General features: G+C 49.9%; 1 protein-coding gene across 1 annotated transcript; it reads left to right on the top strand.

Moving 5' to 3' along the window:
- The first annotated feature begins 6,508 nt into the window (after positions 1-6,508).
- On the top strand, positions 6,509-7,784 carry LOC120708104 (dof zinc finger protein 5-like). The gene has a single exon (XM_039993211.1). The coding sequence runs from the start codon at positions 6,746-6,748 to the stop codon at positions 7,397-7,399; it is 654 nt and encodes a 217-aa protein (XP_039849145.1). The 5' UTR covers positions 6,509-6,745; the 3' UTR covers positions 7,400-7,784.
- The last annotated feature ends 17,561 nt before the right edge of the window (positions 7,785-25,345 follow it).

The following is a 25,345-nucleotide window of genomic DNA, read 5'->3' as shown; positions in this document are numbered from 1 at the left end:
GGCGAGGTAGGTGCGGCGAGCGACTCGACTCACCCAGGAAGGATCGCGCCGTCCCGTTCGGTCCGGACAAGCTCCCGCTCCCAACGAACGAAACGAAACGAGCATGCAGACCGGACGACGGGCGTTCTCGCCTCGCGCGCGCACGGACGGACCACACGCCCGCCGCGGCTGCCGCTCCCTCCCAAACGGATTGATGGACGTCGCGTCTCCCGGCGCCGGCACGAGCGGCAGCCGAGGTAGCCGATGCGGCAGGGCCGCAGCGGCGCGCTCTGGCCCTGCCGCCGACTGGGCCCCGTCGCGGCCGGGCCGGGCCGACGAGGCAGATCGCGCGCGGATCGTATCGCGGCATCGTGACCCGTGCGGGAGGCGAGGCGAGACCGACCGGACCGGCGGGCCGCGGGCGGAGGGAGCCCCAGCTGTTGACCGCGTGCCCCCCCCCCCCCTCCGTCTCCGTCCGCGCATTCACTCGCTCGCGTCCGCTCCCACCGCACTACCACCACTCATTGATTCACTCATTCACTCCGTCAGCTAGCTCTGCGCCTGCGCTGCGCCTGCGAGCGAGCCCTGACGGTGCCCGGGGGGGGGGGGGGGGGGGGCGCTGGCGCGCACGGCAAAAAGAGCCAGCCGGACCGGCAGAGGCGCGGCAGGGGGACCGGGCCAGGCCCTGCTCTGCTCTGCTCCGCTCTGCTCTCCGCGCTCCGACGCCGGCCGTACCCCGCCGCGGCGGAGATCTCCATTAAATCGGCGGTGACGCGCCCACGTTCTCCTGCCCGCGTGCGGGATCGATGGACGGATCCAATGGACTCCCTCGCCAGCGCGAGCACGCGCGACGACGACGCCGGGGGTTGGAGGTGACTGTTCACTGTTGGAGAGGTGGTTTTTGTTTGGAGCCGCGGCCGCGGCAGCGGCTCGAGCTCCACTCCACGGACGGGGAGAGCACTCAGCTCTGCTTGGCCGTAGGCCGTAGCACGGAGCGCTGTTGAATTGCCGGCAACAATGACCACCGCGTACTAGTCTGTTCGAAAAAAATTGCGATGGAATCTTGCGAATTTGAAGTAATAAATAAAGTCTATTTATAAAACTTTTTACACAGATGGGTTGTAAATCACGAGACGAATATAATGATGCTAATTAATCCATAATTAATTAATAATTAGCGGATGGTTACTATATCATCACTGTTGCAAATCATGAATTAAATAGGCTCATTAGATTCGTCTCGCGATTTACAGCCCATCTATGCAAAAAGTTTTGTAAATAGACTTCATTTAGTACTCATACATGTGTCGAAACATTCGATGTTATTTTTTTTTTATGTTTACGGGGTTTATGGAGTGAGAACTAAACACCACCTTAATGCCACGGGCTATGCAGATTGCGGGTCGGCCTGCGAATAGCAGGCTACCAGCGTTCAGTGTCTTGTAGTAAACAGTATGACTCCTATGGGTAAACGGGAGGGCAGCTGTGCAGAACCAGTTTGGAGTTTGGATCAACAACTGGCTATGGAAACGCAGTCTTCCTGTATGAACCAATGCACCACGTACTCCTTCCGTCCATAAATATAAGACATTTTAGGCTTCAAAATTTATTCTCAAATATAAACTATTTTAGTGTTAAGTGTGAACCCAACCATCTTAATTATGTATCGTTTTTTAATCTTTTCTAATAGAAAGATGTGCATAGAACCATGTAGGAAGATGTGTATGGAAAAGTGCATGCTAGTTTAATTAGCACATTCACAATGCTTAATAATTAGTGGTAGGCGAATCTTTTCTACACAGTCATAATTTGTCCTAAAAACTTTAAAATGACTTATATTTCAGGACGGATGGAGTTTAGATTGTAGTTTGTTTTCCCTTGATTCTCTGTTGTGTCCCCTGGTCTCTGCTTTATTATCACGGGGCAAAATCCTAAAGCGTCGCTTTAGGATCATAACAAGAAAATGAAAAAGGCAGCAAGGTTTGGCTTTTCCAACCTAAGCAACACCCCTCTTTTGTCCGCACCAAAAGCTGCTGCCATTTTTTTATCGGGCCAGTCGACCAGAGTTGCAAAACGCACGCCAAAAGCTCATCTCTTCCCACGATGAAGCAAGGGATAGATTCTTGTTTTGGATTGTTTTATGCCCCAAAAGCAACCGGTCGATTGGAAAGCGTGGAAGGTGCCTTTGCATTTTTCTTAGTAGGTTGGTTTCTTAGTAAACAAGTCACGTTCGCGTTGACGCTTGAAGCCAACGTTGTAGCCGAAACAGAACAAAGCTGTATACAATTTGATTCGAAGAAAACATATAGTATAAGCCAGATAAATATTCTTGTCAGGCTGGAAATGCCATTAGTTATTTCCAAAAATAAAGTGAGCCACATATATGGTTTGGGATAAACATTTATGGACTATAATAGGATTTTCAGTAACATAGTATACCTGCTTTTATATGCTGTACATTTAGAGTTTTGGGGATATAGCTCACATAGTACTCCCTCCGTACTCGTAAAGTAAGTCGTTTTGACAGCGACACTATCTCCAAAATACAACTTTAATTTCTTATTTCTATAAAAATATTTATCAAAAAGTGATATACGTATACTTTTATGAAAGTATTTTCAAGACAAATCTATTCATATAATTTTCATATTTTCAAACTCAACAACTCGAGAGTTATTCATGATTTATATTTCCAATGTTTGATTTAAATCTTGTCCCGAACAACTTCCTTTACGAGTATGGAGGGAGTATGTGCCTATAACTTGATCCAACCTTTTCGTTTCCATTTCGGAGATAAGCATGCACCCACATTGACACTCTGTTCTGCTGGCTGTGCTGGTGGCTGGTACTAGTTTGTTGTGAAAGAAAATTACTGCTGGTTGGATGGTGGTTGGTAGCCGATGCTGATTTGGTGTGAGAAAAAAATACTATTAACTGACTGGAGAAGCAGCCAGCATAACAAAGTGGATTTTTTTGGGTAAAATACTGGCACATGCTCGGACGCGGTAGAGGTGGGATCGACGGAGGACCCTGGAGAGAGAGGAGAAATAAAAAAGGACAGGGAAAGGCCAGTGCCGTGCTCACCCTTTTGCTTTAAGGCCCGGGAGACTAGTTTAAGTCGACGCCCCAAAAAGTGAGCAGCACGTCAGCTCGGAATTCCGGGGCAAGCCATTCCTACTGCGAGAAATTCGGTGACCATTTTATCTTCTGCGTCGCGCTAATTTGTTGAGCCACGACTGTACCCAAATGGCAATTGAGGCCTTGTTTAGTTGCGTAAAGATTTGGGTGTAAAACACTGTAGCACTTTCGTTTGTATTTGATAATTATTGTCCCGCCATGGGTTAACTAGGCTCAAAAGATTCGTCTCGCAAATTACAATCTAACTGTGTAATTAGTTATTTTATTTAGCTACATTTAATACTTCGTGCATGCGTTGAAACATTCGATGTGATGGGGAAATCTTGTAAAGTTTTGAAATTTTAAAGAAACTAAACAGGGCCTGAGATGAGCCGACCTGGGACCCTGCAGAGGCTGCAGACCGTACCCCCCAGCACAATCAAGCATGCGCAGTCGTGCAACCACAACCGTATCGACAATCTTCAACCTGGCGGTACGAATCCGGGTCCAAAAAAAATTGCTAATTGCACGGATCGATGCGACACGATGTACTCAGAGATGAGTGATAGAAGTGAATGGTGGCGAGAAAAGAAAAGAAAGGTCATGTTTAGTTCCCACCCATAAACCCGTAAACGCAAAAAAAAAATCATATCGAATGTTTTGATACATGTATGGAGTACTAAATAAACTCTATTTATAAAATTTTTTGCATGGATGGGCTGTAAATCGCGAGACGAATCTAATGAGCTTACTTAATCCATGATTTGCAACAGTGATGCTACAGTAACTATTCGCTAATTATTGATTAATCATGAATTAATTAGCATCATTAGATTCGTCTCGCAATTTACAACCCATCTGTAAAAAAAAATTTGTAAATAGACTTCATTTAGTACTTCAAATTATCAAGATTCCAATGAAAAAAATTTCCGCTAAAACTAAACACGGCCAAAAGCTTCTTCAGAGATCAAAAAGCTGCAGGGTGCTGTCGATAGCATTGAGCATTGTAGTGTGCTGTACTATTGGGCAGCTGCGTCTCACTTTCACCGGAAGGGTTCCTGCTCATGTGTGCTCCGCTGCTCGCTGTGTAGCCGGGCAGTCGTAGAGAATCTGCGCTTCAGCTCACTTTCCGAGCTAAAAGCACGGTTTACCTAACCGGTGGGAGCCGGTCCGGTTGAACCGGTCCGGTCCGGTTTCGGTTTGGGCCGGTAACAAACCGACCTAAATTTAAAATTTAAATCCAAAAAAAATGAAAAATTCTAAAAATTCTAAAAAATACTTCAAGGTTCGACGAATTTAATGGTGTCAAATTTTCTCAAAAATTCGTTCATTTAGTATAGTTTGCGGGGATTTGAAGTTAAACAAAAAAACGTGCATACAAAAGTATACAAATACAATGTAAAAGTAGTACAAAAGAGAGTTGCAGGGTTCATTTAGACTAAAATATGTTATACAAACATTTATTTAGTATACTTTGCGGGCATTTGAATTTAAACCAAAAAAAATTTGAATTTGACCGGTTACCAGGCAAACCAGCCGGTTTCCAGTCAAACCGGCCGGTATACCGGTACGAACCGGTTGAACTGCGTCATTTGAATTCAAATTTGAATTCCACCGGTTTCGACCGGTAACCGGCCAAACCGGACCGATATACCGGTACCGGAGGCCGGCGGTTACCAGACAACGGTCGGATATTAAAACCCTGGCTAAAAGGCCAAAGGCCATACGGCTCAGCTTTTTCAAGTTGCCCTTAGGCCCTCCACAGTGTTACCTTTGAGCGATGCCCAAAACCTTCTCTCTCTTCATCTAGCGCTGCTCCCAACGCTGGGGCTCGCGGTGCCAGCTCAGAAAAGATAGAGCGAGGCAAGTAGAGACAGCGGTGCCCATTTATTAAAATACTATTTTGTTGGTATTGACAAGCGAGAGAAGCAACAGATGGCCAGTAAAAGTAATAATAATTTACTTGATATGGAGTCTAGAAATGATAGTTTACTCCATTAAGCTGCGGAGCCAAAAATTTTGCACACTGCAGCATCGATGTTTCCTTTTCAGCTGTGGACCCTACTTTTTTTTCAGGCATCACTAGTACAGTGTGGAAGGCAGTTGGGACTTTCACTGAAGCCCTCTTTTCTTTCCCAGAACGAGGCTTTCTCTAAAGTACTTTTCGGGTTCGCTTTTTCCTGCGCTGTCCCAGCGGATTTCCTACGCCGAGCCGGGGTGCTGGCAGCCTTTCCTGCATAGAGGATCACGATCATCACTGCGGGTCTGCGGCGCCCAGAGGCACCCAATCGGAGGGTCTTTGTTAAAAGCAAGGAAAAAACAGCATGTACTCGCTGGGGCGCCCACCATCATCATTCATCAGCAACTTTTGGGTTGGTTAAACGTACGTACTCCTCCCTTTGATGCTCGGTGGGGAGCCGATTTATGGGACGGGTTTCGGCGACAGGGTGCCGGCGAAATCTGTTGCAGTGCGATCGGTTCCGGAATGGCGTGGAGTACCCTGCGCCCCAAACAGTGATGAATTGGAGTACCTGAGCTTTTTTTAAAAAACTCAGGAGTGCAACAAGTACAAAAGGAGTTTGGAAATGGAACTTTATTATATGCCACTTGTTGTTAGAATTATTACTGTGTACTACTCCTATTGAGCACTTCTAGTTTTCTTTGGAAAGTACCTGGCAGCTTTAGTAACTTGTTTGCAAGATATGAAGAAAACTTAAATGCTCAACAGTGGTGGACCTCGCTATATAAATTGGTAGGCTTACGATTTGTGCCTTTATTGTAATGCAAGATGCATTTCAACGTTTATATCCAGCGGGTGTTCTTTTGTATAGACCTTTCATACATCGCCCCAAAATTTTTTGACTTGTAATGGTTGCTTGGATCAAATAAAATAAAAATTGTTTCCGCGCACAACACGGAGATTTAGTTTTAGGTGGTTCTCGGATCGACGTTATTGGTAGCATGGGTGTTATGTCAGACCGACTCCACCGTTGACGAGATGCCCTTGCTGTACTCTGCAGCTAACACGGGCAAACCCGAGGCCAGCTTGCGGGTTACCAGACGAGACGACAAGCGGTGTCCCGGCGCGCAGAGGATCCGGCGCCAGCCACCACGCTCGGGCGAAGCGCCCCCCATCCCTTCGCTTTTCCGCAACGGATTACCCCCGGTCCACTGCCCTCGCCGTCCCACGCACACGCGCGCAACAGTGCTGTACAAAAACCGCGAGATTCTCCTCGAATCACAAACTCCACATGCCCCGACGCCCGATCGATCGATCATCGCCGCCCGAAAAACCAGCACCAAAATCCCCCCACCCACCAAAATCACGCTGCCGCTAGCTGATACGTAATAAAGGGCGAGGCCGAAGGAAGGAAGGAAGCCGACACGGCGCCACCCGCGGCGTGACCTTTTTCCCCGCAGCCCGGCGGCCGACTCATCATAAGCGTGGGCGTGCGTGTGTGTATCCGTCCATGCACCTGCGGCTCCCGCTCCCACTCCCGTATGTGTGAGACGGGACGGGCCCTATGAGCTCCGGGCATTTAAGTAGCAGCGACCCCCCTCCAATCGCTCGCTCTCGGCGCTAGCTCCAGCCCGTTCTCTCTCTAGCTAGTGTTTCCTTCCTCTTTGCTGTCCTGGTGAGGCGGTTCGGATGCTGTCCCACGTCGAGATGGCCCCCGCGGCCGGCGGGTTCAAGCTCTTCGGCAAGGTCATCACGCAGTGCGCCGAGAGCGCGCCGCCGGTGCCGGCGCAGCCGCGGGAGCCGCCGGCGAGGGGCGCGCGGGAGAGGGACGACCCGGACGAGCGGGACCAGCCGATGGTCAAGCGGGAGGCGGCGGACCACGACTCCGCCGACAAGCAGCAGCACTCCGGCGGCGGCGGGGAGAGCAAAGGGCTGCAGCCGCGCCCGCGGCAGCCGCCGCACCAGGACACAGCGGAGGCGCGCGCGGCCGCGGCCGCCTCGTCGGCGCCGCCGCTGCCGTGCCCGCGCTGCCGGAGCCGCAACACCAAGTTCTGCTACTTCAACAACTACAACGTCAACCAGCCGCGCCACTTCTGCAAGGACTGCCACCGCTACTGGACCGCCGGCGGCGCGCTCCGCAACGTCCCCGTCGGCGCCGGCCGCCGCAAGAACCGGCCCCTCGGCCCCGTCGTCGCCGCCGGCGCCCACCTGCACCACCAGCACCGCGTGGCCGCCGCGGGCTTCGTCCTCGGCTTCCCCGGCGGCCAGCGCCCTTCCTCCCCGACCTCCCCGTCGCCGGTCTACGCCGACCGGTGGCCGGTCTGCCCCGACCGCCGGTTCTGATGACGTGACGACGATCCGCCATCCGATCAGCAGCCTCGCGGGCCATCCGGCTGGGTTCGCGGATAGGGAGCTACTAGGCTGGTTTGACCCGCGTAACTTGCTGCTGAGGTGGGGGAGGCTGCCCTGCCTGCCTGCGTCCTTGCTGTACGTGCGCCCTTGCACAATCACCAATGGAGCAATGGATGGGAGGACATGGAAAAATGGCCTTTTGTTTCTTCTCCCCCTCTCTTTCTCCGTGTCTAGCTCGTCCGTTTCCTTTCCTTTTGTTGTTTCCTGCAGTATGCTTTGGATAGAGCTCGAAGCTATCCTGCAGTCTTGCAGATGTGTGTAGTGCAATGTAAACAGCACCAGCGAGGCGGCGAGTTGCGAACTCCGTGGAAGCGAAGCGAAAATGTGTCCGTGCGTGCGTGACCCCTGCTGATGAATGTGTGATGCGATCAGTGATCCCATGCTGCCGTGCTCACCTCATCTCATCAGTCATCACCCTCGGCTCGCCCGCGGCCCGACCCAAAGGGATGGGCACGGGGTACCCGCCGATTCACCTGCGCGTTCCTCATCACATTCCTGGGAAAAGGTAAACGGCGGTGAAAGTGGCAAACCCTGGAACGCACGGTGTGCTCTGCGGATCTCGAGCTCGCAGACATTGATGTGCCTCGCAGTCGCAGCTTGCAGCATGGATAAGGGGGTGGATGCGGCCGCGGCCATGCCGCCACTGGAGCTGCTGTTTGACCGCGGCGGACAAGACGGTGGGCGGGGCGAGGCAAAACCGCAAAAGGAGCCTCCCCCGGCGCTGCTGCTACTAGATGGAAACGGTAAAAAAAATAGAAAAATAGATATCCGAAAATATTTGAGATATCCGAATTCGTATCCGTGCGAATTCGATCCGTTTTTATCCTAAAAAATAAAATTAAAAAAATATAAATATAATTATTCGATATATCCGAATTCGTATCAATGCCAATCCTAATCCCATACGTTTCCATCCGTCTGCTGCATGGGCGCGGTGACATTTCCGTGAGTGGGTGGCCCAGCGCTTTTCACCGCCCTTTTTGGGAAGTTTCATCGCGACGGGGGCGCACGGCACCTGAGCGGCTTTTACTGGCCATCAATGCGGCTCCCCCGGCGAAAGATCGCGCGGCCTTTACTAAAAGCGCCGGGAGATAAATATTCCAATCGTCAACTTGTCAGGTCGGGATAGTCATGGAGAATTGGAGACGAGTCAAGGCCGGCCACCACCAGGCACCAGGGAAGGGAGAAGCGGCCACCGCTTTGCGGGCTTTTACTTTTGCCTTTTGCGCGGTAGCGGCCGCGAGATCGCTGGCTTTGCCGCAGGTTTACACTGCGCTCCCCTCCCCGCCGTCAAGAGTGGTTGGGAGTTGCGCGGCCGGCAGCAGTGGCAGCGGGACCTTTTCGCGCGCGGCCTGCTCCTCTGCTGACACTGACAGCTCACCCACAGCCACAGGGGTGGGCCACAGCCGCTGACGTCCGTGGGCGTGCCTGTTTCGGTTTCACAACGAGCGGCTAGCCACTTAATGACTCGCCTAATCATCGCTTCATACCCGGGACTGATGAGGGACCAAAACTAGCGAAAAGAGGGGGTGAATGGGAGCCGATCAAAATTTCTTTTGAAATCGATCCGTCGGCCTATATTCCGAAAATCACCACAAACCCTCAAATTCTAGATGAGGTGTGGAGTAGCTATAGAAGAGCTAAACCAACACAAATCACCCCTAGGAACAAGCGAGAGAAAGCACGGAAGCGATCGAGAAAAACTGCAGAAATAGCAGTCAGGGACCGGTCAGACCGCTTGCTCTGGGCGGTCAGACCGGTCGGGCTGGATTTGAAATTCCAGACCGGTCAGACCGGTTGCTCCGACCGGTCAGACTGCTTCTGCTCAGAACAGAATTCCAGCCCGCGAACTCGAGGTGATTTCAAGATTACTCGTTCAAATCATCACCAGATGGACTCAAAATTTGCAGGGATGTTCCTGGGATAGAGACGAACCTCTCCACAAAAGGAATCAACCCAAAACGCAAAAGGATCACAAGAATCTCGTGGGGGGGGAAGAGGTAAAAGAGGGTTTTAAAAAAAACTCCAAAAACCTTAATCCGAGGGACTCGTGATTCTGGGGGGTTTAGCTCTAGGCTAGATGGTCGAGAAGCAAATCACGGAGTCCCTAAACCCACCAAGAGAAAGCTTTAATCTAAAAACCCACCAAAAGAGAGGAAATCAATACATGAACAAAAGATGAACAGGAACACAAGAGAGCTGCTCAAAAGGGTCCTCAATTTCATTCAAATTCATCGTGATTTACAGAGGAATTCACCTATACAAGAGCTAGACCTCCACCAATTCATCCACCCTCTCAAATTTGTGGACCTATCTTTAATCTAGACCACGTTTTCCATGGAGACCTCGGCCTAACCCTAGAACAGAGAGAGGAGCAAGGAAAAACAGAAAAGGACTCGTGGCTTGGAGGCTCACCTGTCCAAGGGGGCAGGTGAGATGTATTTATACGACCTTGGGGGCGACCGGTCCCTTCCCAGAAATGACCTCCACCCTGACTCGTACACTAAAAACGCCCGTATGGGCAAAACCGGAAAGGGTACAAGATCTCATCCGACGGCGGAGTTTCTTTCTTCGACTCGAAGCCTTCTCCGCGATGCCGCCACGTCGATGCAGATCTGATCTGCGGTTTTGAGGGGTCCGCGAAACCCGGTGAGGTGGCCGGTTTTGTAAAAACTGCCAAAACTCCACGCGCGGGAAGATTCCCGCCTCCACGTCGTGGCCCTGGACGCCGTTCCCGCCTCGGCCTTCTGACGGCCCTAGACGCCGCCCGACGCCCGTCACCTCCTCGCCCGCAGCGAGGCCCTAGATGCCGGCGACGCCCGTCACCTCCGCCAGTCCCGAGACCGACGTCCGTGCCTCCACGACTTGGAGTCTTCAACCACCGTCCGCCAGCTTGGTTTTGTGGCGTAAACCAAGAAACCCGCCATTCACCGGTGCTTGCGCCCTCGATCCAGGAGTGGACGCCACAGCTGCCGCCCGGCACGAGCTCCGGTCCCGACTGCCCTTCACCGCCGTCCACCGCACGGTCCTTCGGCCACAGCACCTCCACGGCAGCTCACCATCGACACTCAACGCCCGTGTACCTGCAACCAAAGACCAAGTACACGATCACACCGCACGGTTGACAATTCACTCATCACAACCAGGAGTGAGTACTGCTCATTCCTCACCTGCACATGCCGACACGATTACTATTTCAGTTTCATGCGCTTTTGCAGTGGAGGAGTTAATTAACTAACAAAAGCGCCGATCCATTAATACAAGCTGTGTCCGTCCATTAATACAGAAGGCAAAGAGGCAAGAGAAAAGCCAAGAGCAGAGTTAGCGTTAGAGCTCGATCCACCTGGGCCAGTCACAAGAGCGATGCTCTTGGAAGGAGGGGCACCATTGAGCTTGGCTCGTGTCTGGTTATCCACCTCCGTGGCCTTGAGCTTGCTGAAAAGCTCATTCACGGTCAGAGTCTCATAACCTGCAGACTCGATAATCGTGTTCACCTTGAGATCCCACACAGAGCGGTCAAGTGCGTAGAGCAACTTGAGGGCCTTCTCGTGCTCTGTGTAGTCAAGGGCATCAGCAGATCTGTTCGCACTGACTTTGTTCACAATCGATTGAAACCGACTGAACATGTCGCCAATGCTCTCACCCGGCCCCTGTGTGAAGTTCTCATATTCACGCCGGTGAGTCTCGAACAGTCTAGCCTTCACCTGAGGTGTGCCCTCGTGGTAGTTCTCAAGGCACGTCCAGATTTTGTGGGCTTCCTGAAAACCTTGGACGCGTGAGAACTCTGCACGAGAAACGCCAGCAAACAAGGCATTGACAGCCTTGGCGTTCGCCTCGTGCTCGGACACCTGAAGAGGAGTGGTCCGAACGGCAAGCACCCCGTACGTCTGGTTCTTGGTGAGATCCCAGACCTCAGCTCCCATGCTTTTCAAGAAAGGCACTGTTGTCGGTCAAAACCCACCGGCGAGTAGCGACAGGCAACATGAAGAGCCGGGAGGTCGCCGGGGCGCTGGCAGGCACTGCTCCCTCGTCAACGGCCCGCAATCCTGGCACACGCCGCGGCTTTCTAAGACGCAGGGGCGTGCCACCTGACCTATACCCGATCAGGAAGGTGCGAACGTGCTTGCGACGATTTGCCTACAAGCACAGACACATGTAAACATTAGTCCGAGCCGTGGTCGGCTCCCCGGGACGACTCTTGCATCGGCTTTAAAGAGCCGATCGAGTCCCGGTGTCAGATTGGATCTGCATATCCAGATGGTAATGAATAAAGCAAATAACTGTAAAGCTGCTTCAATTGAATCTAGCTAATCTAATCCACGACGGTAAAAGCTTCACTGCTAGATCGGAACATCCTACACGTAATTGGGCCTAATGAGCGTAATAAATAACTAAACCTTAACCAGAATAGAGGCCTAAGAACAAGCGAAAGCCGATTCCCGGATCAATTCCCTGTTAAGACTAAGGCAAAGCATCTAATATATCACCGGATCATCCAACCCGTTTGCAAGGCCTAACCTATCAGATATCACGCCGATTCTTAAATATAAGAACAAACCATAACAGATTAGATCTACTAGATGGAAAGGAAGCAGGGTGTCATCTCTACGCGACTAATTCCATACAACATGAATTAGTATAAGATTAAAAAAATGATCGCGCAGAGATGACATGATGTTCGTAGATGATAAGCAATAAAAGCACGATGAATCTACTAAAGATCATGCTATGAAAATCAGGATAACTAGCACTACTCGCCATAAAAAATGTTTCAGTACGAGTAATACCAAGGTAAAAGCAAGAACAATATTGCCCTGATCGCAAGAAGCGATCAGGGCAGCATGGCGCTTACTTGGATGAAACCCTAGAATTAGGGGTGGCGGTGCGCCGAGAGTTGTTGTTTGCGAAACGTGATGACGTTCTTTTTTTTTTACAAATATCATAGGGTATATATTTATATTCCGGAGACTTGGAAAACAATCTAAACTTATGTGTCCATATCGGACTCTATCTCTAACTTAATCTGAACTAAATCTAAGGATACATGGCCCATATGGCCCAAATGCTCACGCAGGAGCCGATTCGTAAGCCTCCTTCAATTTCTTCATTAAGCCCAACTTACTCGCGGCCCATTAATTAACCCTGTTAATTTATGGTGACAACACATGCCCCCTAGTTTTGGTAATGATAATTCCAAAACCACTCTGTCGCTTCACCTTCCCGTTGAGGCTTCATTAAAACGCACAACAACCGCCATGGAAGACACAACGTCTCTGCAACTGGCTCCTCGTAGAATGTGAAACTGCCGATCCGTCTTCCACCTTTTTACTATTTAATCCCCCCTGAATTGAATCCTTTCACCACAAGCCCATCTTCTTCCCGAAGCCAAACAGCCCAGAAAACCCCAAACCTTCAGTAGCCATGGCGATCTCTTCCTCATCCGGCTCCAACTTCATCGACTACCCTTCTTCCCCCTCTTCTTCAAGCTCCTCCGCCTCCTCCTTCGACCCTATTTCTGAGAGTCGGGAGCCAACACCGGAGTACGACCCGGCGGCAGCGTTCGAGGCGCTCGCTCCTCTGCACTGGGATGCAGAGGAGTTCGACTTCGGGATCATCTTCGAAGACGACGAGCCAAAAACCGACGATGAAGACCTCCGGCTCCTGTTCCAGGAAGAGCCGGAGGAGAGCAGTGACGACTGTTTCTCCTGGGACGGAGCCAACTCCTCCTCAGAAGAGGAAATCGACTCCTCCTCTGTTGAGGAGGACCCGATGGCCGAAAGGGCCTTCCGGTTCCTTGGCTCCTCCGAGGAGGAAAGCAAGGAAGATAACGATGGCGGCGGTGGCGGCTGGAGCGGCGATGACGAAACCAGCAACGACAGCAGCGTCGACGAGAGCAGTTGCAGCGACGATGATGACGACGACAGCAGCGGCGGAGACGTGCCGGCGCGAAGCCCCAAGCGTCGTAGGTACTACGTACCTACGAGCGGTAGATGTAGGTAGTACTATAGGAATAGCCGAAGGATTCATCCTTCGTACGATCGGCCCTTGTAAAAATCCAACATTTTAAATAAAGTCTTTTATCTTTGAACTCTTTTGCTCGGACTTCGCCCAAAAAAGCCGATAGCATCGCATCAGGCTTTACTAATACCCAAGAGCCGACGAAATTCAAAATTGGAAGCAACCCGTATAAGAACAGAACACCACTTCCACTTCTGAATCCAACTCGAAATAGACACTCCAAATCCGAGCGTAATTCGAGAATCCCGCTCCATAAATTCAAGCAAAGACTCGCAAAGCATCCAAAATTCGAACCAGAGCCCGCAAACCGACCAAACCCAAAGTCAGCTGATCTGAGCCATGGCGGACTCTGCAACTCAAACAGCGAATTCTTCAATCGACGATGCGGCAATCTGTGGCCTGAAGGTAATTTTCAGCCTGCTCTTTTAACTTTCTTCAGCTCATTAAGCCTCTGACAAATCAAACTCTGAAATATGACACCATACATAAATTTCTGAATCTCTGAACTCCAGGTGTCAGACATCCTTCTGCCGCATCCTTCCAATCCCAAATCCTTTTGTCTTGGCCCACGAACTTATGAAAATACCACAGTTTTAATCTCCTGTGAAACGAATAGAATCCCTTTCTTAAGTCAAGGCATTAATTTAAATTCCTGGGCCGACTGCTTAAGAGCATGGCCTAATCCACCTGAAAGCTGGATTACATGGTATAGCAGAGTATCAAAAACTTATATGCCCTTGTGGCAAGAACTGAACATAGCTGATGTACTCAGTCTATCATTATCCCCCCTTGATAAAGGTGAAAACCTTCTGAAGACCATCAGCTATTTCTGGTCCGTTGCTCTGAACTGTTTCCTCTTTGGTCATGGACCCATGACCCCTACTCTGCTGGATGTTACCATGATCACTGGCCATGACATGGGATCCCCTGATCCTACAGATCACAGAATGGCAGAAGTCTCCTTTAAACTTTCATCTAAAACAGACTGCACAAACTGGAGCACTTACATGAACCAGCACATGAAAACGAAAGGTCTAGTAGGTAAAAAGGAACACATAGCCTTTCTAAATCTTTGGTTAGAACATTTCATCTTCTGTGGTCCTTCCTTAGCCCCAACCAAAAATTATCTTCCTTTGACTTACCATCTAGCCCATGGCAACCGCACCGGCCTAGGCAAGCTTCTCCTCGGAGAAACATACAGATGTCTCCATTTGATGACAACTAGCTTGCTCAGCCAAAGGAAACTCAGAACTGGAGGCCCTTGGTGGTTCATTCAGTTATGGGCACAACTCTACTTCTAGTATCAAATTCCAAACTCTCAAAGCTTAGCCAAGAATTCCTTCCTTGACGAGAATGGCAGACCAATTAGATGCACCAGCTATGGCCAAGCCCTATTCAGCCTCCCTGGCAGTAAATTGAACTCAACAGATGCAGCAAAATGGTTCAGAGTTTTCTATAAAGGCCTAGAGAATCCCCTCTTCTTTCCATTCACTGAATCTGAAGCCTTTGAAAATCCATCTACCTTCAGGCTGGATAGCTTTGCCGATGACAACAGCACTCGGCATCTATATTCTCTAATGATCCGACCTGGCTTCCTTCCTGTCGGCATAAGCACTTCCAACAGAATCATCAAACCAGGTTTTGAAACCTATCAACCAGTCATAGCAGCTCGGCAATTCGGCCTAGGACAAGTCCCTCCCCACTTCCATATTCACCACTTGGTGGAGAGTAGAGCCGATCTACCTGACGATCTTACCAGTTCAAGATGCTACATCATGTTTGACAATCTCCACATTCGAATACCAGCCGATCTATCTTTTACTTCCTCGTCAATTGGCTTTAACACTTGGTGGGAAATGTGGAAAACTGATGTATTCAGAAAAGCTTTAGGCCCTCTACTGCAACAAATTGATCCTGAATATGCAATCCCCGAGGAAGAGGTACTGAATCCGTGCTCTTATTCTTTCTAAGCCCTCTCCCACTTCTCTTAGCTAACCTTGCTCACCTTGCTTGCAGCAACAAGATGGTCCAGATCCCATGACAAATAACGGGGAGCCATTCCACTTTCTCCCAACTGCCCCTGATGTCCTTTTTTGTAAGAGATCACCGCCGATGAAGAAAGTGATAATGACTATTCAGCTAGACTCACCCCAGTCGGCCTCTAAGCGGAGACAAACCTTTGGAAGTGCTGCCCCGCGAGTCCCAACTAAGAAAAGGAAGATCTTCATGAGACGGATCATCAAGAAGACAGCACAACCTTCCCCAAGTCCATCAGACTCCAACACCAACCAGGTAATTCATCTTTCTGAAATTTCCTGAATGCTTTTTTTTATATATGCACATATACTCTGGTGGATTATAATCCTTTCTCCAGGCCACAACTGAAGAAATCCTTAGCACTGGAAGCCCATCACAACAGAGAACCGTCGTTCATGAAGTCAGCACTAGAACAACTGAAATCCCTGAACAACAAGAATCAACCATCGTCCAAGCATAAACCCGCAGCGAAGAAACTGCAACAGATGACGTGACGATGGAAGCCCAACCCGGAACTCCCGATGCTCCAATAGAGGCATGTGACGAACAAGCTGACATAGTCGATGCTACTGCTGCTGCCCTATTTGAGCCGGTCACACTCGGACCGATCATCACTTCTTCCTCACACTAGGTAACACCGCATAAGTCGATTTTAAATCAGCCGATGACTCTGTTGGTATGCCTTACTCCCAAAACTAACTCTGATATCTCCACAGGGCTTCAATATTTCAGATTTGCTCTCCTTTGACCCAGCATCAATGGGTCTGATCGCCCCTGGAGCGAAGATACCACCACCACATTAGCCAATTGACCTCGCGAATCAGCTTCAACACATCAAAACTCTGCTATCTGCTCCAATCAGTACCCTGGTCGATGACTCCAGCGAAATACAGAAAATCCTCGAGCAGATAGAAACCCAACTCCCAGAGTCACTTCGGGTCAAGCTCTGGCCAGGCGGCCATCTTCCCTTCTTTCAGGCAGAGGTGAAAGCAGCGCAACAGATGATAGAACTGAGGCATTCTCAAGTTCCTCTGAAAGGCGACATCACTGAAAGGTGCAAGATGCTAAATCAGAAGAAGGCAACTCTGGATGCCAAAGCCGATATCTCAGCGAATACAAGGCGACTCAGCCTCCTGGAGAAAGAACTGGCAGAACTCGAAGAAAAAGTCCGCACCACACAGAGACTGATCCAAGAGGAGAAAGCCTCGATTGCAAACTCCAAGCAAGAAGCCCATGAAATAACCGAGCAAATACGGGCAGAGTTTGCAGAAATCAACACCTTGAGTCAACAGATAGTAACAGGCGATGACAAAGATGACCAAGCAGTCATAGCAAGAGCCGACGCCATACGCACAGAAGCCATCCATGCCATAGAAGGATTCCTGAACTAGTAGAATAATTCAGAAAACATTTAGTGTTGCCTGTTAAACTGAAACTCGTATCAATTAAAAACATCTTAAGTCGATGGTTACACATCGACTGCCTTGCTTCTCATACAATTTTTTCTTGCTGGCCAACTCAATGTGTTGGCCTCTCTTACTTTTGCCTCTCTTTTTTTTATTGGCCAACTCAACGTGTTGGCCTATCTCATTTCCACTTTTTTTACTGGCCAACTCAACGTGTTGGCCTATCATATTTATTTTTTTAACTGGCCAACTCAACGTGTTGGCCTATCATAATGCAGCCAGATGGATCTCATCGGCTCTTGTTAGTCGCCTTCCCACATGCTCGGAAAATACTTCTTGAGGTGTTGGCCATTGACGGCTACAGGAAACTTGACACCATCTAATTCTTCGAGCATGTAGGCACTTCCAGGCAGGACCTGATCAACCTTGTATGGTCCATGCCAAGTAGGAGACCACTTACCATATTTCCTGTCTTTAGTTCCCAATGGTACCACTGCCTCCCAAACTAGGTCTCCAACCTGGAATTCTTTCGGCTTGACCTTTTTATTGTATGCACGAGCAACTTTAGACTTGTTTTCCTTGATCTTCTCAAGTGACCAAAGTCTTAGCTCTGTAAGATCCTCCACATTATCGCTCATCAAGACTGCATACTCTTCAGTCGATAGATCATTCTGAAACTCAACACGCCTTGATCCGCCCGTGATCTCCCATGGCAACACAGAGTCTTGACCGTAGACCAGATGGTATGGTGATGTCTTAATGGATCCGTGACATGAAATACGATATGCTCACAAAGCCTCTGACAACACCTCATGCCAATACATAGGATATTCATCGATCTTTCTTTTGATCAGCTTGATAAGGCTCTGGTTGGATGCTTCAGCCTGTCCATTAGTCTGGGCATAATATGGGGTTGATCTGATCAGCTTGAACCCCATATCATCGGCAAACTTTCTAAATTCCTCTGATATAAAGACCGATCCTCCATCGGTCGTAATGGTCTGAGGAATCTCAAACCTATGAATGATGTGCTCTTTAACGAAACTGATCACATCTTTCGATGCCACCGACCTCATGGGTACCGCCTCCACCCATTTTGTGAAATAATCCGTAACAGCTAACACCCATTGGTGACCTTTGCTAGATGGCGGGTTAATCTGGCCAATCATATCCATGGCCCAACCCCTGAACGGCCATGGCTTAATGATAGGATTCATTACTGATGCCGGCACCATCTGAATCTTGCCGAATCTCTGACATGCCTGACATCCCTTGTAATATTTAAAGCAATCCTCAAGCATGGTAGGCCAGTAATATCCTGATCGCCTAATCGGCCATTTCATCTTATGAGCCGATTGATGAGTACCGCAGGCTCCTTCATGAACCTCATGCAAGAGCCGATTCGACTCTGAAGGCCCCAAACATTTAAGCAGCAGTCCTTCCAAAGTCTTGTAGAACATATCGTCCCCTATCAGAACATATTTCATAGCTTTGAGTCTTATCCTTCTGGGTGCCCCCCGAGCCGAATCCTTCAAATAATTGAAGATATCGGCCCTCCAGTCTCCAGGTTCTAGAAACTGAACCTCTACATCGACCCCATCGGCTGTTACCTTATATCCAGAAGCCATCTGTGCCAAGTCATTGGCTTCACTGTTCAAAGTCATTGGCTTCACTGTTCAAAGTCCTTCGTATCCAGTGGAAATTAATATACCTGAATTGTGACATCAACTCACGGCACTGCATCCATATCGGAAAAAGAGCCTCACTCTCACATCTATATTCCTCCGTGAGCTGAGAAATCACCAGTTTTGAATCCCCAAATATTTTCACTGCTTCCGCACCAGCTTCCAGGAGTAATTCCATCCCCTTACGAACGGCCTCATATTCTACTAAATTATTGGTGCATGAAGTAGTAATCCTGATGGAAAAAGAATAAGTCGCCCCACGAGGCGATACCAACAGAATTCCTACGCCGCACCCATCATCACAAGCCGATCCATCGAAAAACATGGCCCAGGCACGTACAAAAAGTGCAGACACGTCAGTGTTGACCCTGTCTGCAATGAGATCCGCTAGTGCCTGCCCCTTGACTGCCTTTGCAGGTTGATATCGGATATCGAATTCTGACAATGCAAACATCCATTTTCCAAGTCGGCCTTTTAAAATAGGAGCCGACAGCATATGCTTGATGACATCCGATTTACATATGACGATCGTTTCCGCCGAGAGCAAAATATGTCGAAGCTTTATACATGTAAAGAATAAACAAAGGCAAAGCTTTTCGATCTCAGGGTACCTGGTCTCGGCGTCCAACTTGCACCTGCTGAGGTAGAAGACAATCCTCTCCTGATCGTCATGCTTCTGAATCAGAGCCGAGGCGATGGAATTGTCACCCACGGACAAGTACACGTAGAAAGGCCTGTCCTGTTGAGGCGGAACCAGTACTGGAGGCTTCGACAAATATTCCTTGATTTCATCAAGAGCCTGTTGCTGTTCTGCCCCCCAGTGAAACTCATTCTCAGACTTGATCTTCACCAGACCCATGAACGGCTCGATACGCCCAGACAGATTGGAGATAAATCGTCTGACGAAGTTGATTTTGCCGATGAGCTTCTGTAACTCCTTCTTCATAGTAGGCGGCTTCATTATCTTTACCGCTTCTTGACTCTTCAAGCCGATCTCGATTCCTCGCTCATGTACCAGGAATCCTAAGAACTGACCAGCCGATACGCCAAAGGCACATTTCTTCGGGTTCATTTTAAGCCCAAATTTTCGAGTCCGCTCCAAAACCTTACGTAAATCTTCCAGATGCCCCCCAGCCGATGTGGACTTGACCACGACATCATCAATGTAGAACTCTACCAGCTTGCCGATGAGATCATGAAAAATGTAATTCATGGCGTGTTGATACGTTGCACCGGCATTTTTCAATCCAAAGGTCATAACCAAGTACTCGAACAAGCCGACCGCACCGGGTACTCTGAACGCGGTCTTGCTTATATCCTCTAGGGCCATAAAGATCTGGTTGTAGCCGGCGTTACCATCCATAAAGCTCAGCATTTTGTGACCGGCAGCGGCGTTGATCAATGTTTCTGCCACGGGCATCGGATATTCGTCCTTTGGCGTCGCTCTGTTGAGGTCTCTGAAATCCACGCAGACTCTCCATCGGCCATCCTTCTTCTATACAGGGACCACACTGGAGATCCATTCTGCATACCTACATGGCCTGATGAACCCAGCGTCCAACATCTTTTGCACATCTTTCTTGACCTCCTCCAGGACTTTAGCCTTCGTCTGCCTTGCTCGTTGTTGAAACGGCCGAAATCCTTTCTTAAGCGGGAGCCGATGTTCGACAATGCTTCTGTCCAGACCAGGCATTTCAGTATAATCCCACGCGAAACAATCCCGGAATTCCTTGAACAGTGCTATCATCGGCTCACGCAGACTCGGGTCTAACTTCTTGCTGATAAATGTTGGCCACGGCTTATCCCCGGGACCAATATCAACTTCCTCCAAATCGTCAGCTGATGTAAACCCGTACCCCAACTTGCCATCGCCAGTAAAATCGACTGTGGACGCAGGCGACTCGTCATCATCTGCCACGTCGACAGCAAACACGGGGAGATGACAAAAGAAAATTTTCTGCCGACCGCACGGGCCGGCCGTCTCTATATTACCCCTCGAAACTGAATGCTCATTAACTAACCAACTGCCAGAGCAGGCTAAGGTCTGTCCACAATGTAACAGTTTCGACTCTAAACAATAATTGTCTATTTTTTGGGGCCGGTCGCTGGGACCGGCCTCTCTAAGCCTGCTAGGCTCCGTAGCTTGAAATGATGTATTTATTCTGTGAGGCCAGTGGATAAGACCAGCCTCAATCCGTTTTTTTGTCGCTTCGATCCGATCACAGTCTTCCAGCGCGATCCCTGAAATCGGCTCTTGCCCTTCCGCATCCCAGGCGTTCATGTCTGTGAGTGAAACCTCGCTGGAATCATCTGCACGGACCACCTCCACTTCATCGCCATCCCATTGGACCAAACACTGATGCATCGTGGAAGGGACACAACAATTGGCGTGAATCCAATCCCTCCCAAGCAGCACTGTGTACGTACTATTGCTGTTGACGATGAAGAACGAGGTTGTGACGGTCTTGCGGCCAACTGTCAACTCCACATTGAGGACGCCCTGTGCCTCCGACGGCTGGCCGTTAAAATCATTGAGCATCACGTTGGTCTTGATAAGATCAGCAGCAGAACGACCAAATCGGCGCAGTACTGAGTACGGCATTAGATTGACCGCTGCGCCAGTGTCGACCAATATCCTGTTCACCGGCTTGCCGTCGATGAATCCCTTGAGATATAATCCCTTCAGGTGCTTGTAGCTTTTCTCCTTGGGCTTCTCGATGATGATCGGCTGTGGGCCAAGATCCAACTGCGCGACGGCCAATTCCTCCGGTTGGGGCGCCCAAAACTCCGACGGGAGCACGAACACCATGTTCACATCAGCCGATGGCTTTTCATCATCTCTTTGCTGCTTGGGGCGCCACTCCTTCCTTGGAGGGCGCCTTTCCACCCTTCGCGGGTGCCTGACTTGCTCCGCGAGATCCGGACATGTTTTCCTAAGCACGTCGAGGTACCTTGTCTCTGCCTCTTCGAGATTGTGTAGGCGTTGCACTCTGTGCTTCTGTGAGCGGCTGAGCCCGTCTGGCACCACCGTGGACGATGATACCTGTATTCCTCTTCTAGCTCAAGATCATCCCTGGATGGCCGCTTAACCTGGCCGTCGTGATGTGCTCTGGGCCCCAAGCACTGGAACACCGACGTCTCGCCTAGCTGGCATCCCCGAGGCCTGCACTCTAACCAATCATCTATAGTAGGAAATTGGCTCATGCCGGAATTCCAACAGTACCTGAAGAACGGGCAATGCCAGTGGTCGCGTATAGCATGGCGCCTCCCCAGCGTCCTCCCTGTGCGGTGCTCATACTCCTCCTCTTCCGATTCATATCGGCGGCGCAACTTGTACTGATACTGGTATTTTTCCAGAAGCCGATTGGAAGCTGGGAGTTGATTACGGACGTGACGCACTTGTTCTTCAGTAACATGTCGCTGCTCCGGCTCGTCTTCATCCTGGGGGCGTTTGCCAGAAGTGGCCTCTTTCCTCTGGTCGTCACGGCGGCGCATGGGTCCCGCCATGTTAATCTGGAATGCCAAGTTCCGGCCCTCAGGTCCAAAATTCGACAGCTCCACCATGTTAGCTTGTGGGAACGGTTGACTGTCCACCTTCATCGTGTGTTGGGCCAGAATTAATCGGCCTTGCTCGATAGCCGATTAGATCTGCTGACGCAGCTCCTTGCAATCATTCGTGGCACGGGTGAATGAGTGGTGCCACTTGCAGTACAGCCTCCCCTGCAGCTCTTGTGCCGTCGGCAGCTTGTGATTTTCTGGGAGCTTCAACTGCTTTTCCTTGAGCAGTAAGTCGAATATCTGCTTTGCCTTAGCCACGTCAAAGTCAAAGCCCTTCACAAGCCCCTTCTGTTTGACCCACTTGCACGGGACGGGGTTTGCCCCCCGGGTCCACTCTGCCACAGCCACTTCTTGTTCCCCGCCAGAATCATCGGAATCACCTGCTTGAGCCATATTCACGTGGCGCTTGAATTTTTTCTGGTATAACTACGGGTGATAGTGTTCATACGCCGTGAGCTTCTGCACCATGTGCGCCAGAGAAGTGAATTCCAACTAAAAAGCCAGATCCTTGATCGGCTTAGCGAGCCCCAAAACTGCCAAATCGACTACCTCCTCTGTGAAGCACGATGAGTTGCATCGATTCTTAACTTCTCTGAAGCACTACACGTACTCCGACACACTTTCCCCTTGCTTCTGCATGACTTGGGCGAGGTCAGCAATCCCGGCTTCAGCAGCCTCTGAATGATACTGGGTGTGGAACTGATCTTCCAGCTGCCTCCAAGTCCGGATCGAATCTGGGGGCAGTGACGTGTACCACCCAAAGGCTGAACCCGTGGGAGACTGGGAGAAGAAACGGACCCTTAGAGGATCCGACACTGAGATCATCTCGAGTTGCGTTAGGTATCGGCTCACATGCTCGATAGAGCTGGCTCCTTCTGACCCGTTGAACTTGGTGAACTCCGGGAGCCGACACTTGGGTGGCAACGGGATCAAGTCATAATCACTCGGATACGGCTTAGAATAGCCGATCGCCTTTCTCTTGGGCAGGATGCCGAACTGGTCCCTTAATATTGCACTGACCTGCTCCACACTCAGAACTCCTGGGGCCGAGGGCTCGGCACTCGGCCCGGTAGCGTACTTCGCTAGCCATGCCTGTTTCTCCGCATCTGCTCCTGAAGATCCTGTACCCGCCAGATGTCCCGCACGCATTGGACTGATGCTGTTAGGTATGTACACGCATGTGTAGCCATGCGGGATCTCCTTAGGCGGCTCGTTCAGGAACTGGCCTTCTCCAGGGTCACCGCCGATCTTGTAGACGACATAGATCGGCGAACCTTGCGGTCCTGGGGCCGCGAGCGAGTACGATACTGATGGCCTAGACTGAAGTGAGGCCTCTCCCATGTGACTCCCCAGAATTGGTCCTGATGGGGAGTACTGGTTCTTGATCACCTCCTGGACGACACGATGTGCCACACGCTCGAGCTCATTCACCAGGCTTTCTGAGTGCCGATGAAGCGTGTGAGCCACCATGTAGTTCATCTCCTGGCGCAGGGCTCTGGTGCGCTCCTCTGATGGTACGGACAGGTCAACGTTGTCGAGAGCGCCTTCGGGTGAGAACCCCTTCCACCTGATGTCGTGGTTGTGGGTCCTCTCGAAAGAGCCGATGACATCGGCTATGAACTGAGCTTTGACCTCATCATACTTTTGCTTATGTTCTGGAGTCAGCTCTTCATACGTGACAGGTTTGGTGACCGACGGAATCGGTGCTTGGTCCTGAGGTCCTGTCATCTCTGCGGTGGGCGTTGTTGCTGATGAGGGTCCCACCGGGTGTGCTAGAATTTGTTGTCAGTCAAAACCCACCGGCGAGTAGCGACAAGGAACACGAAGAGCCGGGAGGTCGCCGGGGCGCTGGCAGGCACTGCTCCCTCATCAACGGCCCGCAATCCTGGCACACGCCGCGGCTTTCTAAGACGCAGGGCGTGCCACCTGACCTATACCCGATCATGAAGGTGCGAACGTGCTTGCGATGATTTGCTTACAAGCACAGACACGTGTAAACATTAGTCCGAGCCGTGGTCGGCTCCCCGGGACGACTCTTGCATCGGCTTTAAAGAGCCGATCGAGTCCCGGTGTCAGATTGGATCTGCATATCCAGATGGTAATGAATAAAGCAAATAACTGTAAAGTTGCTTCAATTGAATCTAGCTAATCTAATCCACGACGGTAAAAGCTTCACTGCTAAATCGGAACATCCTACACGTAATTGGGCCTAATGAGCGTAATAAATAACTAAACCTTAACCAGAATAGAGGCCTAAGAACAAGCGAAAGCCGATTCCCGGATCAATTCCCTATTAAGACTAAGGCAAAGCATCTAATACATCACCGGATCATCCAACCCGTTTGCAAGGCCTAACCTATCAGATATTACGCCGATTCTTAAATATAAGAACAAACCATAACAGATTAGATCTACTAGATGGAAAAGAAGTAGGGTGTCATTTCTACGCGACTAATTCCATACAACAAGAATTAGTATAAGATTAAAACATAATCGCGCAGAGATGACATGAAGTTCGTAGATGATAAGCAATAAAAGCACGATGAATCTACTAAAGATCATGCTACGAAAATCAGGATAACTAGCACTACTCGCCATAAAAAACACTTCAGTACGAGTAATACCAAGGTAAAAGCAAGAACAACGCTGCCCTGATCGCAAGAAGCGATCAGGGCAGCATGACGCTTACTTGGATGAAACCCTAGAATTAGGGGTGGCGGTGCGCCGAGAGTTGTTGTTTGCGAAACGTGATGACGTTCTTCTTTACAAATATCATAGGGTACATATTTATAGTCTGGAGACTTGGAAAATAATCTAAACTTATGTGTCCATATCGGACTTTATCTCTAACTTAATCTGAACTAAATCTAAGGATACATGGCCCATATGGCCCAAATGCTCTCGCAGGAGCCGATTCGTAAGCCTCCTTCAATTTCTTCATTAAGCCCAACTCAATCGCGGCCCATTAATTAACCCTGTTAATTTATGGCGATAACAGGCACGCATGCGAACCTTCCAATAAGTATAGTCCTCGCCGGAAAACACTGGGATCTTACCCAGACTCGCCATGGTCGCCGAGTGGTTTTCGAACCGGTTAAGGTACTGAAAACTTCAACCAAGCTCTGATACCAATTGAGGGACCGAAACTAGCGACCAGAGGGGGGTGAATGGGA

The sequence above is a fragment of the Panicum virgatum genome, chromosome 5K, assembly GCF_016808335.1.
Source record: "Panicum virgatum strain AP13 chromosome 5K, P.virgatum_v5, whole genome shotgun sequence".
Taxonomy (NCBI): domain Eukaryota; kingdom Viridiplantae; phylum Streptophyta; class Magnoliopsida; order Poales; family Poaceae; genus Panicum; species Panicum virgatum.
The sequence above is the reverse complement of the archived record's forward strand: the minus strand, read 5'-3'. Positions and strand labels throughout refer to the sequence as shown.

Bases quoted from the DNA above. Each gene is read 5' to 3' on its own strand.
- LOC120708104 (XM_039993211.1), top strand. From the start codon at position 6,746: ATGCTGTCCCACGTCGAGATGGCCCCCGCGGCCGGCGGGTTCAAGCTC.